This window comes from Pelophylax lessonae, assembly GCF_965119305.1.
Source record: "Pelophylax lessonae genome assembly, chromosome: 3".
Taxonomy (NCBI): domain Eukaryota; kingdom Metazoa; phylum Chordata; class Amphibia; order Anura; family Ranidae; genus Pelophylax; species Pelophylax lessonae.
This window is the reverse complement of record NC_138770.1, coordinates 553886623-553903044: the sequence shown is the minus strand read 5'-3', so window position 1 is coordinate 553903044 and position 16422 is coordinate 553886623. Positions and strand designations below refer to the sequence as shown.

The window sequence follows — 16422 nt, the reverse complement described above, 5'->3', positions numbered from 1 at the left end:
CCAGGCTCCCCCGCCCCTACCTCCACTGCTGTCTAAGTTAAAAAGCCTGTGATTTGTTGTTGCTAGGGGCGGTCCCAGCAACCAATATGCCTGTTAAATGGAAAGTTGGACACTTCCTGCCTTATGCTCGGACATGCTGCATCCTCTATCTGCTATGTAAGGTAAGGGGACTGTGAAAGGGAGTAATGTGCAAGTAAGGGGGGACAACTTAGAAAAGACTGGGATCCAAGGAGGGGGACTGTGGAGGGGATTGGGATACAAGGAGGGGGACTTGGAGGGGATTGGGATACAAGGAGGGGGGTTGTGGAGCATGGCAGCTCCCATGGGTTTATTGTTGTATCCTTCCTTTCAGCTTTAGAGTGAATTTGGAAAAGTTTAATCCACTTACACTGTTTTATGTTTACATGCATACTCTATATTTTAACTGGAAAAGTTGGGGGTCGTCTTATACCCCCAGTCATCTTATACGCCGGAAAATACGGTACATATTTACCCTCCCCTTCCCCTGCTCTTCATCCTGAAACATCCCCCTCAGCCATCAGTAGGCAAGGAGGGAAGTAGGCAGAACTTCAGGGCAAAGGAGAAGCACATGGGGGGGCTGGAGGTCGAAAGAAGAGGAACAGGGAAAGGAGGGGCGGCACTTACTGGTACTGATCCTCTTTCCTCCTGCAGCCGATGAATGCTGGCGGGATGGAGAGGAGGAGAGGCAGCTTTCAGTGGCTGCAGGAGGAAAGGGGATCAGTACCAGAAAATGCCGCCCCCGCTGCCTCTCCTGTCTATGTTCCAGGATCAGTAAGGAAGGGACCATGGTCTAACCATTACCTATCCACGATCGATGGGTAGATTGAAATCAACGTTTTGCCGACCCCTGCTTTAGCACTTCTAGGAGGATTTTCTTGCTGTCTCCATTAGGGAAATTTCTGCTCACTACAAAAGACAACATTGAAAATTGGTCAGAGCTTCTAACCCTTTCCCACTCTATTCAAAACAAAATAGCTAGAATTGGGCTAAAACATTTTGTTGTGTGTTAATGATTAGCTTTAAAGCCCAGAATTGTGTTTATTCATTTATAGTAGAGCTGCACGATTCTGGCCAAAATGAGAATCACAATTTTTTTGCTTGGAATAAAGATCACGATTCTCTGTGTAACATCTTTTACATTAAAAAAAATTGGGATAACTTTACGTTTTTTTTTTTTTTTTTATTCATTAAAGTGTATTAATTGCGTTTGAAAGACTGCTGCGCAAATACAGTGTGACATAAAAATTTATAACAATCACCATTTTATTCTGCAGGGTCTCTGCTAAAAAAAAATATATAAATGTTTGGGGGTTCCAACTACTTTTCTAGGAAAAATAAACTGATTTAACTTGCAAGCAACAAGTGTAGGAAAAAGGTTTAGTCTTTAAGAGGTTAAACTTCCTTCCTCCGGCAGAGGGAAAGAAAAGATACAATGTAATCATTTGTGTTTACAGTTCAGTGGGAGACTAATGCTGATAGGCTTTTGCGGGAGGCTCTTTTTTTTTTTTTTTGACAGCTGCTCCCTCATAGCTATGTAAAGAATCGAGCAAGTGTCATGTTAGCCCCCGTTCACACTGGGGCGACGCTACTTCGGACCGCGACCTCCGAGGTCGCGGTGCGAGCAGCGTGCCGCGACCTCGGAGCGGCCGCCACGGACTTCATAACATTGAAGTCTATGGCGGTCGCCTCCTGGTCGCCCCAAAGAAGCTCCGGACCCTTTTTCTGAGTCGGAGCGACTTGTGTCGCTCCTATCAGAACGGGTCCGCAGCTTCCCTATGGGAGGCGACCTGCGGCGATCTGTGAGGCGACCAGGTCGCCTCACAGGTCGCCCCAGTGTGAACGGGGGCTTAAGATCCTCAGGGGGAGTGAATCGCGGTCTCGATTCTGTTACGATTAATCGTGCAGCTCTAATTTATAGCCTCTGTTTCATAAAGAAAGTATGAAGCTCTTGTGCTAATGTGGAGCAGTGGATGGCCTCCTACATAGACGCCCACAGATTGGCTGTTTTCATTTGTACAAAAACAGTTGTGAGTGCTTAAAAATGTCAAACCATTTTTTGCCTGGTCTCCATACCTGGACCAAACTCTTGTGCATTAAGGGGATTCCCATATTCTTTAAAAAACTCAAAAACCCTTTTATGACTACTGTAAATTTTGTAAAACCTCAGGTAGTTTGTTCACAGAATGTATAGTATAATGAGGAGTAGGGCTGGGATTACGGTTTATTTGGGGGTTATTATTTAACCAGATGGTTGCCTTTAATCCAGCATTCAGTCCACCTTGAATATCTGTGTCCAGATTATCTCCCACCATCACACAATCCTCTGGTTTTACTGACACTAGATCACAGCAGTGAAGGAAGATAGATGGTGCTGGCTTCTCTTCTGAATGCTCTCCTCCCACCACAATTGCATCAAATAGTGCACTTACACCACAAGCTTCAATTTTCTCTCTTTGAACCTGCCTCTCTCCATTTGTTAACAGAACCAAGCGCACAGATTTCCGCAGTTCACATAGCATGTATTTGGTGCTTTCCGACAAGGTCATGAGTTGGAGACGCTTGGTTTTCCACAATGCATATGATTCTTGGGCCAAGTCCTTGTAATCCCCAGGCTTGATTTCTTGCATGGATTTCTCCCAGTGCAATACCCTGAGATGGTCAATGGTCATTTCAGAGGGGTCAAATGTTTCATGAAGCAGTTTTGCTTGAAACCCATTACATATAATATGTATTTCGTCTTCTTTGAATTGGCTTTTGTCTTTAAGTAATTTAATCACCTGTACAAATAAAACAATCTGTTTTATAAATAGAAGTAACATTTCTGCATGCTTGAAAACGTTGCCGCCGAGCACCCGTGATCCCTCCCCCCGTGAAGAAAAAATTGCGGTCTGCTGTGGTAAACACAGCAGATCGTTGTTCTCTCAGGAATCATTACAGAGCTCCCGTGTTCCTCCTATTTAGGAACACAGGTCCCTGTATTGATTTCACAAGCCCATCCCCCCCACAGTTAGAAAACACCCCCTAGGCTCACATTTAACGTTTTGATCGCCCCTGGGTTAACCCTTTCCCTGCCAGTGTCACTATTACATTAATGGCATATTTATAGTACTGATTACTGTAGTAATGTCACTGGTCCCCCCACAAGGGTGAAAAATGTCAGTTAGGGGTCCGATCTGTCCGCCGCAATGTCACAGTCTCGCTAAAAATCGCTGATCGCAACCATTACTAGTAAAAAAATAAATAAAAATTACATAAATCTTTTCCCTAGTTTGTAGACGCAATAACTTTTGCGCAAACCAATCAAAATACACCTATTGGGATTTTATTTTTTTTACCAAAAATATGTAGAAGAATACAAAATTGGCCTAAAATTATGAAAAAATTAAGATTTTTTTTTTCTATAGCGCAAAAAATAAAAATCACACAGGGAATCAAATACCACCAGAAGAAGCCTTTTTTGTGGGAAAAAAGTACATCATTTTTATTTGGGTACAGCGTCGCACGACCGCACAATTGTCCGTTAAAATAACGCAGTGCCGAATCGCAAAAAATGGCCTGGTCATCAAGGGGGAAAATCTTCTGGTTCAGAAGTGGTTAAAAAAAAAAATATCGGGGCGCTGGGTTTAAACCTTTAGGTCCGGTTCACATTTCTGCAATCACAGAGATCGCATGTAATTCGGAGCGCACTGCTCCTAAATTACATGCGATCTCTGTGCGGTGCAAATTTCAGCCATACTATAGTATGGCTGAATTCGCACCGCAATCGCACTAAACACGCACATGACCCTTTTTTTTATCCGCAGCAGAATCGGATCTCATGGTGGTTCACACTAGTGCAATCCGATTCTGTGCGAACTTGCAGATCGCACTGCGATATGCCATCTTAACTGGGGGTTCGTTAACTTTAAATTGACACCCCCTGCGTATGGCATATGGAAGTGTGAACTGCCAGGGGTGTGGATGCGATGCGGGAACATGCTGCATATCCGCATCGCAGAAGTGTGAACCGGGACTTACTCATTAATGCACAGAATGTAGATAAATATTTTATGTTGTATTCATGTACCGTATATGAACAGAGTATTTAATATACTAGCACTTACCTCTTCTATTGCTTTTTTGTTGGCTCCAGAAGTGTCAATCAAGGTGTTATCCAAATCAAAAAATATAGCTTTAATTCCATTTAATACCATTTCTAAAAAGGTGTGGGTACAGGCTCAGGAAGTATCTGACAATAAATGAATAAATAAATAAATATGCATTACATGAATTAAGACATATGGAATAAACAGGTGAATATTTCATGCTTATTAGGTCCTCACTGTTCATTTTTCAGACAGAAAATAAAAAATGTGCTTGTTACATGGGCATCTTGTTAATGAAGTAAATAATATGGCTGTATCTCCCACACTTAAAGCGGATCCTTACCCTAAATAAAAACATTTTTTTCTCTGCCTTGTCCCCCCTCCCTCTTTAACATCAGCTCCAACACCAAACGACACACAAAGCTTAGGGCTCTTTCACACGGGCGGTCCGATCAGATCCGCCTGTCAGTTTTTAAGGCGGATCTGATCGGATCCTCCATGCAGCTCTATGGGGCAGCGGGCGTCAGCGGAGACACCTCCGCTGACACCCGCTGCCATCCGCATCCGATCCTGTGCTGAAATCTGGACGGATGGAAACCCTATTTTTCCATCCGTTCAGTAATCGGAGCGGAGCGGATCTGAAGAGAGCGGACAAGCGGTCCGCTCTCCTCCGATCCCCCATAGAGGGCAGCGGGTGCTGAGACACCTCCCTCTCCGCTCTGCAAGCGGGGACGGAGCTGTCATCCGCCCGGCTCAGCGGGGATCGCGGATCGATCCCCGCTGAGCAACACGGATCCGCCTGCAGAGGCGGACCGTGTGAAAGAGCCCTTAGACAAGTAGGGATGCTGAAGTGACAAAACTCTTCAGGTTTAGAACAACTTCTATTTACCAAGGGGACCAAGTTAGGTAAAATGCATTCTTAGCCCCTGTTCACACCGGTGTGACTGGTCATGCAATTTGATAGATCAAAGTCGCATGACAAGCTGCACCCTATTTCTGTCTATGGAACCGTTATGCCACTCCAACTTGTACCGACTTTGAAAAAGGTTCCTGCACAATTTTTTGGGATTTCATGTGCGACTTGCATTGATATTTGTGCATGCAGTCACACAGATGTCTGCAAGCTGCACATAAAATCGCACTGACCAGAGGCTGTGAAATTGTGCTGAAGTATCACGAATTCAAAGCTGCATTTGCCGTGATCCAGAGCAAACATTAAACATCTACAAAAGCATTCACACACAAAATTAGCTATTCTCTCAAGTACAAATGCATTTTTTAATTGTAATACAGATCAATTAAATTACTTTTATTTTAATAGATCAATTCTGATCAGATTTTCAATTGTTACCATATGTTTTGAACAGACAAGGACTCACTGCTCAAGGTGGTGTAATTGCCTGATGACTCACACAGGTGCATGCCCCGGCTCGCCTCCGTGAAAACTTGATAAAGGAAAAGGAATTGGCAGCACTCCAGGTTGAGTCAAAATCCAGATTTATTGACTGGACATCCAAATATGACAATCGTGACAAGGTAGACGCGTTTCACACACTGACTTTACCATATGTTTTGCCCCCATTCAATATATAGTAAATGATGAATGGTTAGTTTGCAATTGCAATTTGAATAGATACACGAAGCTGCAACTCAGCTTGGGTGTTGTCATAGCAAGCTGCTTGCTGTGGGGGGCACTTGACAGGAGGAAGGGTCCGGACCACTCTGTGCAAATCCACTGCACAGAGCAGTTAAAGAGGTTGTAAACCCAAATTTTTATTTATTTTTTTCAACCTGAAAGAGAAACCCATAATGAGCTAGTATGCATCGCATACTCTACCTCTACCACTCTTACCTCTATGATGGGCGACATGTTCAGTCGCCCGTCTTCCGGGATTGAGGCATCCGGCCATCTGATTGGCCAGAGCCGCGGTGACGTCACTCCCGCACATGCGCGGGAGCGGACGGTCACGGCACGGGGCTCTGAAGGAACGGCACTAGCCGCCGTTCCTTCAGAGCGCATGCGCCAGTGACGTCACTGGCTGCATGTAAGGTAAATATCTCCTAGACGGTACATGTTTAGGAGATATTTACAGTACCTATAGGGAAGCCTTAACATAGGCTTACCTATAGGTACAACTTGCAGAGGAGGGTTTACTTCCTCTTTAAGTAAAACATGTTTGTTGCTTAAAAAAAAAAGAAAAAACGGGACTTAATCACTTTCAGTGCCCATACTGTTTAAATCCAGTAATACAATAGGGTTGATTTACTAAAGGCAAATTGACTGTGCATCTTGCAAATTGCAGTTGCACTCTACAAGAGAAGTTGTTCCAGAGCTTAGTAAATGAGCAGAAGCACTGCTGACTACCATCATCCAATCGTGCGCAAGCAAAAATACCGTTTTTTTTATTTTCCTTGCATGTGATTGGGTATTTTTTGCAAACTGAAGCTTTACCTCATTTACTAAGCGCTGGAGCAATTGCACTTGCTGAGTGCAACTGCACTTTGCAAAGTGCACAGTCTAGTTGCCTTTAGTAAATTAACACCACTGTCTCACCTTGCTCCGCACATGCTCAGTTGCTCTCCATTTTTAGGAACTGCTGAAATTGTAGAGGACGATCTGCTGACGACCTTAAAGAGGAATTAAACCCCCCTATCCTTTACAGCCAAGGAAGCTGCTTCTGTTTGATCTTCAACTGCTATGGTGCTACACATGTGATCAGTTATGATATCAGTCATTTAATGGTTTGACAGTTTGGTCGAGGACACAAACAAATGTGACAGTTAGCAATTCAGGCATTCCAGGAATGTAACTGTTTTTTGACCCCCCCCCCCTTTTTTTCCCTCTCCTTCCCCCCTCCCCTTTTTTTCCCTCTCCTTCCCCCTCCCTTTTTCTTCTTTTTTTTTTTTCTTCCCCCTTTCTCCCCCCCTCCTTTTTTCCCCTCCTTCCCCCTCCCTTTTTCTTTTTTTTTCTTCCCCCTTTCTTCCCCTCCCCCCTCCCCCTTTCTTTCCTCTTGTTCCCTTCATCCTTTTTTTCTACGGACTAGCCATTTTTTATTTTTATAATTATATAATCTATTTTTCTTCTCAAAGGACATTTTGAACTTTGCAAGTGTTGATAAAGACAAAAACACCTGTTCCCATCCTGTGCAATTACCAGGTTCGTGTACAAATTGGGCACAACGACCTGGTTAGGTCAGTGACTCTCCTATGGTGTTTAACATGCAGCTTTTAAAAATGGTGGTGGTTTCTGCTTCACAAAATATATCTTTATATAGTTAATTTGGCCCCTTATATTACTCTCTATGGGATTGTTAATAAAGTTTTATACTTTCTATGTTGATACCCAATATGTGTCCCCACATCTGCCTTTGTCCTTATGCATGTTGGTTATGGTCCGGGGCTCTCTGGCACAGTAGTAATATATATTTTTGTTAATCCACATTTGTACTACCTATTCATATGGTTCAATATATTGTTTGTACATGAACTTTGTTTCCTATTTGGATATTTTCTGACATGTTTTTGTTATAGAGAAAATATACAAGAAAATAAGCCCCTGAAGAAGCAAAATATCATGAAACATGTAGAGCTATTAGCCAGTTTACATTATATCCCATCCCTGCAACAGGATATTCTCAGGTTCTACTATCCCGCTGGCTCTGACCCTATTGTCAGAACTGGTCTACCAACTACATTTACATTGTAATCTTATCATGTATACATGTTTTTTTATGCAAATTGTTATCAATAAAATGTATATTTTTTAGTAAATTGTGCCTTTAAAAGTCCATATTTAGGATCAGTTATGATACCAGCCATTTGATGGTTTGACAATTTGGTTGAAAGCACAACCTCATGTGACAATTACATTCCCAGCACGTTCCTGGTGTTAGTTTATTAAAAAAAATTGTAAAAGCAGCACACATAGCAAACACAAACACTGGCTAGGCACACAGTTAAAGAGGTTGTAAACCTCAGAATTAAAAAAAAAAAAAAAACAAATACCTGAAAGACAAACACATAATGAGCATAGTATGCATACTAGCTCATTATGAAATACCTTAGAACGAATACCGACCGCGCACCTCTCTCACACGTGACATGTTTGTTCGCCCTTCTTCCCGGTTTGCGGCATCCGGCCATCTGATTGGCTGGAGCCACGATAACGTCCCTCCCGCGCATGGGCGGGGGAGCCGACGTTCACGGCACAGGGCTCTGAAGGAACGGCCTGAGCGGCAGTTCCTTCAGAGCGCATGCGCCAGTGATGTCACTGGCTGCATGCAAAGTAAATATAGGTAAGTCTTATCATAGGCGTACCTATTGGTACAAGTTGCAGAGAAGGGTTTACTTCCTCTTTAACCTTTTGATCGCCCTAGATGTTTAACTCCTTCCCAGCCAGTCATTAGTACAGTGACAGTGCATATTGTTAGCACTAATCACTATATTAGCATCACTGGTTCCCGCATAGTGTCACATTGTCCGCCTCAACACTGCAGTCCTGCTTTAGGTCGCTGATTGCCACCAGTACCAGTTGTAACAGAATCCGGACACCCCGACTGGGTATCTCCGCCAAGAACCTGCTTCCTAAGCTCTGGAACACGGGATCCGTGAATCTGGCTTTAGTTACCCCAAGAACTAGACAGTACAAGTTTTGGAGTCAAACCAGAATCAAAACTCTTTATTGAAACACAAAGCACAAGGAGATATACACTCTGGGACAACCCCTCCCCCTTAGAGCCAATCCACACAAACATACACATCCCATAATAAGGTGACTTTCGGAGAGGGGCGGGGCCGCTCAGTCTGGAGCGCAGAGAGGAGAGATCAGAGCAGTGTGCGGGAGATCGGGGAGCGGGAGCTGGATGATCGCGGAAGCGGACCCATATACATATCGAAGGTCATATTGGAGAAAGTTCCCTAAAGATCCTGGCATTAAGGGCTACTGTGCAATATCCTACAAGGCTTCTTTATATTGGCAATTTGGTGAGTGGGGAACCGAGAGGGGCACCTTATCACTTTGAAGCACCTTATATTTTGGCACTCCAGCACCTTATTTTGGATCACAACTAAGGACTTTTTATATACACTTGGCAATTATTATTGTTTATATGGACTTATTTGATAATTCACAGCACCTGAGCACTTTATTTTTGATCACCTATAGAGTATAAATTTGAGTGTGATAAATTGTATGTTCATTAATTAATTTTCACTTGAACCACAACACTGATGCTAGCGCTGCATAAATTTGTTTTTTAACATCCCATAATAAGCTTACTCAAGGCAGACAGGAACAATAGAACAATGGAATGCAGGTATTCAACAATAACAAACCCCAACCCTTCTAGCAAGGGTCTATGAAACACTTTTGCAATATCCTAGCAATCTGCAATATATCTTCATATGTTTCCTAAGGGACACTGTTCAGAAATATTATTGTCCCAAGTGAAAGAGCCCCTTCACTCTTTCAACACAAACTACATATATAGAACCCACAATAACACGAAAGGCTGAGTCCAGTGTGGTTGTACAGGGAGTCTGATTACTGCAGACCCGACTGGGGTTCTTGGTCACCCTGTGCCCCTAATAGACAAGCTTGACAAGTAGTCTCCCAACCTCCCTAAAGCAATCTGGGTTCCACAAGCCCCCCAACCAAAGTGACTCACGTCACACTAGTATAAAAATGAATAAAAATTCCAGTATATCTCCCATATAGTTTGTAGAGGCTATAACGTTTGTATAAACCAATCAATATAGGCTTATTGGTATTTTCTTTTAACATAAACGTGTAGCAGAATACATATTGGCCTAAATTCAAGAAATTATTTTTTTATTGGATAGGTTTTATAGTAGAAAGTAAATTTTATATATATATATTTTTTTTTTTTTTTTTTCAAAAGTGTCAGCTTTTTTTTTACGTTTACAACGCAAAAAATAAAAAACATAGGTGATCATATACCATCAAAACAAAGCTCTATTTGTGGGGAAAAAAAGACATCATTTTCTTTTGTGTACAGCGTCGCACGACCGCGCAATTGTCAGTTAACCACTTGCCGACCGCTGCAAGTACATATACTGCGGCGGTCAGCCCCTCACAGGCAAAGTGACGTACCGGTACGTCACTAGCCTGTGAGGCTCTGGGGGGGGAGCGAGCGCGCGCCACTGGAGGTGCGCTGTCGCGCGGTCACGGACCCCCCCCCCTGCGCGTGTGAGCGGCAGACCCGATGTCCGCCGCTCACTCACGATCGTCCGTGACAGCGGGAGAAAGGCAGGCGGCTAGTGTAAACAAGCCGCCTGCCATTCTCCCCTGTGTAGAAACAGTGATCATACGGTTCTACTATGTAGGACCGTTGATCATTGTTCCTACACTTCAAGCCACAGCCAATCACAGTTAGAATCACGCCCCTAGGGACACACACAGCCCCTCCCTCTCAAATAAAGTTAACCCCCTTCACTACCAGTGTATTTTTACAGTAACAGTGCATATGTATAGCACTGATTACTGCAGTAATGTCACTGGTAACCCCAAAAGTGTCAAAAATGTCAGTCAAGGGTCCGATCGGTCCGCCCCAATGTCGCAGTACCGCAAAAAAAAAAATCACAGATCGCCACCATTACGCGTTAAAAAAAAAAACAACAAAAATCTTTCCCTTTGTTAGTAAACGCAATAACTTTTGCGCAAACCAATCAAAATATGCTTTTTGCGATTTTTTTTTTTTACCAAACATATGTAGCATAAAACAAATTGGCCGAAAATGTTAAAAAATTTTGATTTTTACATTTTTTTCTGGGGAATTTCGTATAAAAAAATGTGAAAAATATTGTTATTTTTGCAAAATTGACGCTTTTTTTTGTTTATAGCGCATGATCAAAAAAATCGCACAGGTGATCAAATACCACCAAAAGAAAGCTCTGTTTGTGGGAAAAAAAGGACGTCAAATTCGTTTAGGTGCAGCGTCGCACGACCGCGCAATTGTCCGTTAAAGTCACGCAGTGCCGAATCGCAAAATACCCCCTAGTCAGGAAGGGGGTAAAATCTTCCGGGGCTTATGTGGTTAAAATAACGCAGTGCCGTATCGCACCTTAGATTTATAGATTGGCTCAACCAGGAAAACCAAACAGAGCAATCACAATGCAAACAAGAGATCATGGTGTATAGTAGGATTAGGAAGTCACCACTAGATGGCACTGTAAAATAAAGAAATACTTTCTTGGACTTTACTTATGACATCTCACGGTTATATTACTAGAAGGAAAGCATTTCCGCCTACCCTGCAGAGCAGAGCCCAGGTAACATTACAGCCTCACTGAAAGACACATAATAACTTACCACGGTGTATTGGAGTGAAGTGCCACAAGTCACTGCCAGCTGGCAAGAAGGCGGGGTGCAAATTTAGGAATGACTGAGAATTGGCTTCCTGTTTCTTGAGTGTGGTGGCACAATCTAGTCTCTAGAGATATGGTCTACAACAAAATGGCGGCGTCCTTTTTTTTTTTTTTTTTTTTCTCACGCTTGAATAGATTCTTTTCTCTGGTCTATATTGAGATGGCCGCTATCTCATTACACACACGCGGTTGCAGACATATTTGAGAGCAAATGCTGGCAATGGTAGTGGACACTTGACAGCTACTCGTTGTGGAAGTGCAGAGACTGGCGGAAGTACGTCAGGGGCAGCATGTGTGCAGTGACCACACCCCCTTTTCTTGCACATGTTGCTGCTGAGTTTTAGACAGTGTGTGTGTGGGTCATAAGTGGCCTGTGTGTCCTTCCTGCCATCATGGACTGGACTCAGAAGTGGGATAAACTTCTCAGGGAGCCAAGTCTGAAGAAGCTGACAGACCCCAGCTATGGAAAGCCTGGGAAGAAGCAGCACCCTCCTCTACAAGACATCACAAGAGCTCACATCGAGTCCTTCAACCAGGCCATGACAGAGGGGCTCTTCCAGGCAGTGCAGGTGAGGAGGGGGGGCAGAGAAGTTTATTACTTTTCCTGGGTGCTTTCTCTTTATAGCTTCTAACAGACATATTCTTTAACCCCTTGCCGACTGGGCACTTAAACCCCCTTCCTGTCCAGGCCAATTCTCAGATTTCAGCGCTGTTTGAATGACAATTGCGCAGTCATGAAACGCTGTACCCAAATGAAATTATCATTTTTTTGCAGACAAATAGAGTTTTCTCTTTGTGGTATTTAGTCACTACTGTGGTTTTTATTTTTTGCTGAACAAACAAAAAAAAAGACCGAAAATGGGGAAAAAAAAGAAAAAAAAATGTTTTTATAAGTTGTTATAAAATTTTGCAAACAGGTAATTTTTCTCCTTCATTGATGTGCATGATAGGCTGCACTGCTAAGGTGGCACTGATGGGCACTAATCGGTGACACTGATGGGCAATGATAAGCACTGGTAGGTGACACTGATAGGTGGCATTGATAGGTGGCACTGAACTGCACTGGTAGGTGGCACTGGTAGGCACAGTTGCTATTCCTCTTCGGGACTGATGTCCCTCTGACAGCAGCCAGCGATCGCGAGGAGAAAAAAAAAAGCTAATTGCTGGCTGCTGTTTACATCACGTGATCAGCTGTCATCGGCTGACAGCTGATTACGTGGTAAGGGGCCGGTGTAACGTTAAAAAAACCGTACCCCGTGAAAATTCCCTACCCTCGTCCCTTCCTGTGCACGTATGTCATTGAGCAGCTTCCCACTGCGCATGCTCACAGCTGCGGAGGGTAGGGAATTTTCATGGAGTAGTGTTTAACGTTACACAGCGTCATATATCAGCTGTTGCCGCGCGTCCCACTGCGCATGCCCAGCCACTACATTAAATCATCTCTGCTCCAACCCTGAGATTTCCCTGCGGGCATGCGTCATTCATCAGCAGGTGCAGCGTCCCACAAGATCTCGGCTCCGTGATTTATATTTTCATAGACCCGCCACCGCTTTTACGTTTTAGAGCCGAGATCAGGGAAGTCTGACGGGTTGGAGTGGAGATGATTTAATGTACGTGTGGCAACAGCTGATGCGGTGTAACGTTAAACACTACCCCGTGAAAATTTCTCTACCCTCCGCAGCTGTGAGCACACGCAGTGGGAAGCAACTCAGCTGTTGAATGACGTATGTGCACAGGAAGTGACGAGGGTAGGGTTTTTTCACGTAACACCGGGACCGCCCCCTTACCCTACTTCATCAAAAGTGAAAGTAAAAGAAAATCCCACATTTTTGGATTTACACCAGAATCAGAATTGAGTAGAAATTGTGGATGCACTAATACCAGTATCGGTGCTGATACCGTGTATTATCACGAGTACTTGTGAAAATGATACCGATACTTTGCAGTGTGATTTGCGTCCATACAAAATGAATGGGTGCAAATCTCACCGCAAAGAATTGCATGCAATTTAAAAAGGAATGCATTGGGATTCCTATCCGAATCACATGCAATTTTTTTTTTTTTTTCCCCATCGCTCTTGTGTGCAAACCCAGTAAAGAAAGAAAAGCACTACGGAGTGCACCAGTAGGCAAATCTTATAACCACTCACAAAGTAAATATCTAGTAAAATCCATATCTGCAGTGTCCCCGCCCCGCCAATGATAGCAAACCACAGGGCTGGAGATGCCCAGCGGTCCGCCCTCAAGTTGACATCACTTCCACCTTATACCCACAGGAGTCCTGAAACTTCTCCTCTCCTCCAGCCCTGTGAACACCTCCAGCGGCTGTGGTTTGCTATCATTGGTGGGACAGGGACACTGCAGATATGGATTTGTCTAGATAATTACTTTGTGAGTTGTTATAACATTTTAATAAACTTGCCTATTGCTGCTCTACATTGCGCTTCGCTTTTTTTACTGGGTTCACTCACAGAAGCGGTGGGTAAAATCACATGCGATTTTGACACACTGCCATGTGCATGAATCTCAACACACACGGTTTCAGATCCTTGCACCCACTCTTGCATGCATGTCAAATTTTGACACGTGGCTGTGTCTGTGCAGCCAGTTCTGCAGGCTGTCCACATTCAGCTCTGAGGTGGATGCAGACACAGCCAAAAGAGGATCAGCTACCAGGACGAGTGTCAGCGCCCATCTGAATGAGCCCCACGGTGGCACTAAAGGCAAAATGTGTCTTGTGTGATTGGGTGAGCCAATCACACAAGCAGAAAATGCCATATCTGGGGGGCGTTCTATACACATTCTGTGTACAGAAAACCTCCAGGTGGCCATATTGCATTGTGTTTTACAGAAAATTACAGAGGTGCAAATTAAAAAGGAAAGGTATACCAAATACAATAGAACTTGTGTTATTATATTATTATTTTTTCCCCCCATGAAAGGAGAGTTACCTTTAAGTACCCATCATAAATGCTACAGGGGCATTAATGAGCATTGCTTTGTTCTTCATAATCAACACGTGTAACAAGCCCTTAGGGGATGAAATCCTTGGAGGCTAAGCCTTTTTCTGACATGTTGCTCACAAGCTAGAAAATTACTTAGAACCCCCAAACATATATATAGATAGATATAGTATTATAATTTTTAACAGAGAACCTAGAGAATAAAATGGCAATCGCAATATTTTATGTCACAGTGGTTTTCAAAGCAATTTTTTTTTTTTTAAGAAATGCACTTTCATGAATTAAAAAAAAAAATACCGTAAAATTAGCCCATTTTTTTTGTATAATGTGAAAGATGTTACACCGAGTAAATGGATACCTAACATGTCATGCTTTAAAATTATGCACATTGGTGGAATGGTGACAAACTATAGTACTTAAAATTTCTCCATAGGCGACGCTTTAAAAAAATGAACGGTACCCGTTTAGAGTTACAGAGGAGATCTTGTGCTAGAATTTTTGCTCTCACTCTAACAATCGCAGTGATACCTCACGTGTGGTTTGAACGCTGTTTACCTATGTGGGCGTGACTTGTGTATGCGGACGCTTCACTGTCCATTTTTAAAAAATAAAAAATTGTTCACTTTTTTATTGCTGTCACAAGGAATGTGACAGTAAAAGGCAGTGACAGGTACTCGTGTTATGGAGGGATCTGGGGACCAAATGACCCCAAACCCCTCCTCTGCACTTAAAAGCTTTTCAAAAAGCCTTTAGGGCTTCAGTATCCGGAAGTGAGGTCATAACATCCCTTCTGTTTTTTTACATCGGGGACCTGATCAAAAGCCGAATTCGGCTTTGTTTGGGTCTTCGGCCAGCCGACACTAGTAAGAGAACTCGTGAAAATACTCACTATTAGTGCATCCCTACCTGCATATACACAATAGTTACATTGTCCTACGCCAGCCAGTAAAGACGGCCCAGGACTGAGACCCAGGAGATGCCGGCTAGGGAATTCAGACATCAGACCGTTGGAGAGTAGAGGTATCTGTGGCTTTAGTTTCACTTTAAAGTGGAGTTCCACCCATTTTTGGAACTTTAGATCTATGTAATCCCCTTTAAAATGGCTTTTACCAATGGAAACTTTTTCTTTTTTTTTTTTTGCTAGTAAATACCTTAATTTCTGCTTTATTCCTCCTCTCCTCACTTCCGGGTCCGATCGGCGATGACGTCATTCGGCGATTCGCAGTGTCTGCTGGGATGTATTCTATTCCAGAAATCTCGCAGTAGCTGAGCTGTACTGAGCCGTGCCTGCCCCGCCTCCGCCCCGCCTCCGCCTCCTCTCATTGAGTTGTATTGTATGAATGTATTAGGGCGTTCTCTGCCCCGCCTCCGCCCCGCCTCCTCTCATTGAGTTGTATTGTATGAATGTATTAAGGCCGTTCTCTGCCCCGCCTCCTCTCATTGAGTTGTATTGTATGAATGTATTAAGGCCGTTCTCTGCCCCGCCTCCGCCCCACCTTAATACATTGCATACAATACAACTCAATGAGAGGAGGCGGGGCAGAGAACAGCCTTAATACATTGCATACAATACAACTCAATGAGAGGAGGCGGGGCGGAGGCGGGGCAGGCACGGCTCAGTACAGCTCAGCTACTGCGAGATTTCTGGAATAGAATACATCCCAGCAGACACTGCGAATCGCCGAATGACGTCTTCGCCGATCTGACCCGGAAGTGAGGAGAGGAGGAATAAAGCAGAAATTAAGGTATTTACTAGCAAAAAAAAAAAAGTTTCCATTGGTAAAAGCCGTTTTAAAGGGGATTACATAGATCTATGTATTCCAACCTATTAAAAATGGGTGGAAGTCCGCTTTAAGATCGGAAGGATTTGCCCCCTTCCTGACCAGGCCCTAAATTGCAATTCGGCACTGCGTTACTTTAACGGACAATTGCGTGGTCGTGCAGCGCTGTACCCAAATACAATTTTTG

The 16422-nt window shown here is 43.5% G+C and overlaps 2 protein-coding genes across 2 annotated transcripts in view; one reads left to right on the top strand and one right to left on the bottom strand.

The window, feature by feature from the left end:
- Positions 1-2071: 2071 nt before the first annotated feature.
- On the bottom strand, positions 2072-11527 carry NANP (N-acetylneuraminic acid phosphatase). Its single transcript, XM_082251501.1, has 3 exons — positions 11437-11527; positions 4125-4249; positions 2072-2798 (listed from the first exon to the last, which is right to left on the bottom strand). The coding sequence occupies exons 2-3, from the start codon at positions 4212-4214 to the stop codon at positions 2163-2165; spliced, it is 726 nt and encodes a 241-aa protein (XP_082107627.1). The 5' UTR covers positions 4215-4249; positions 11437-11527; the 3' UTR covers positions 2072-2162.
- A 311-nt stretch (positions 11528-11838) lies between these two features.
- POLR1B (RNA polymerase I subunit B) overlaps positions 11839-16422 on the top strand; it is an 81658-nt gene continuing 77074 nt past the window's right edge. The window contains exon 1 of the mRNA XM_082250157.1: positions 11839-12061. Within this exon, the coding sequence (XP_082106283.1) occupies positions 11885-12061 (177 nt within the window). The 5' untranslated portion in view covers positions 11839-11884. The remainder of the gene's footprint in view (positions 12062-16422) is intronic.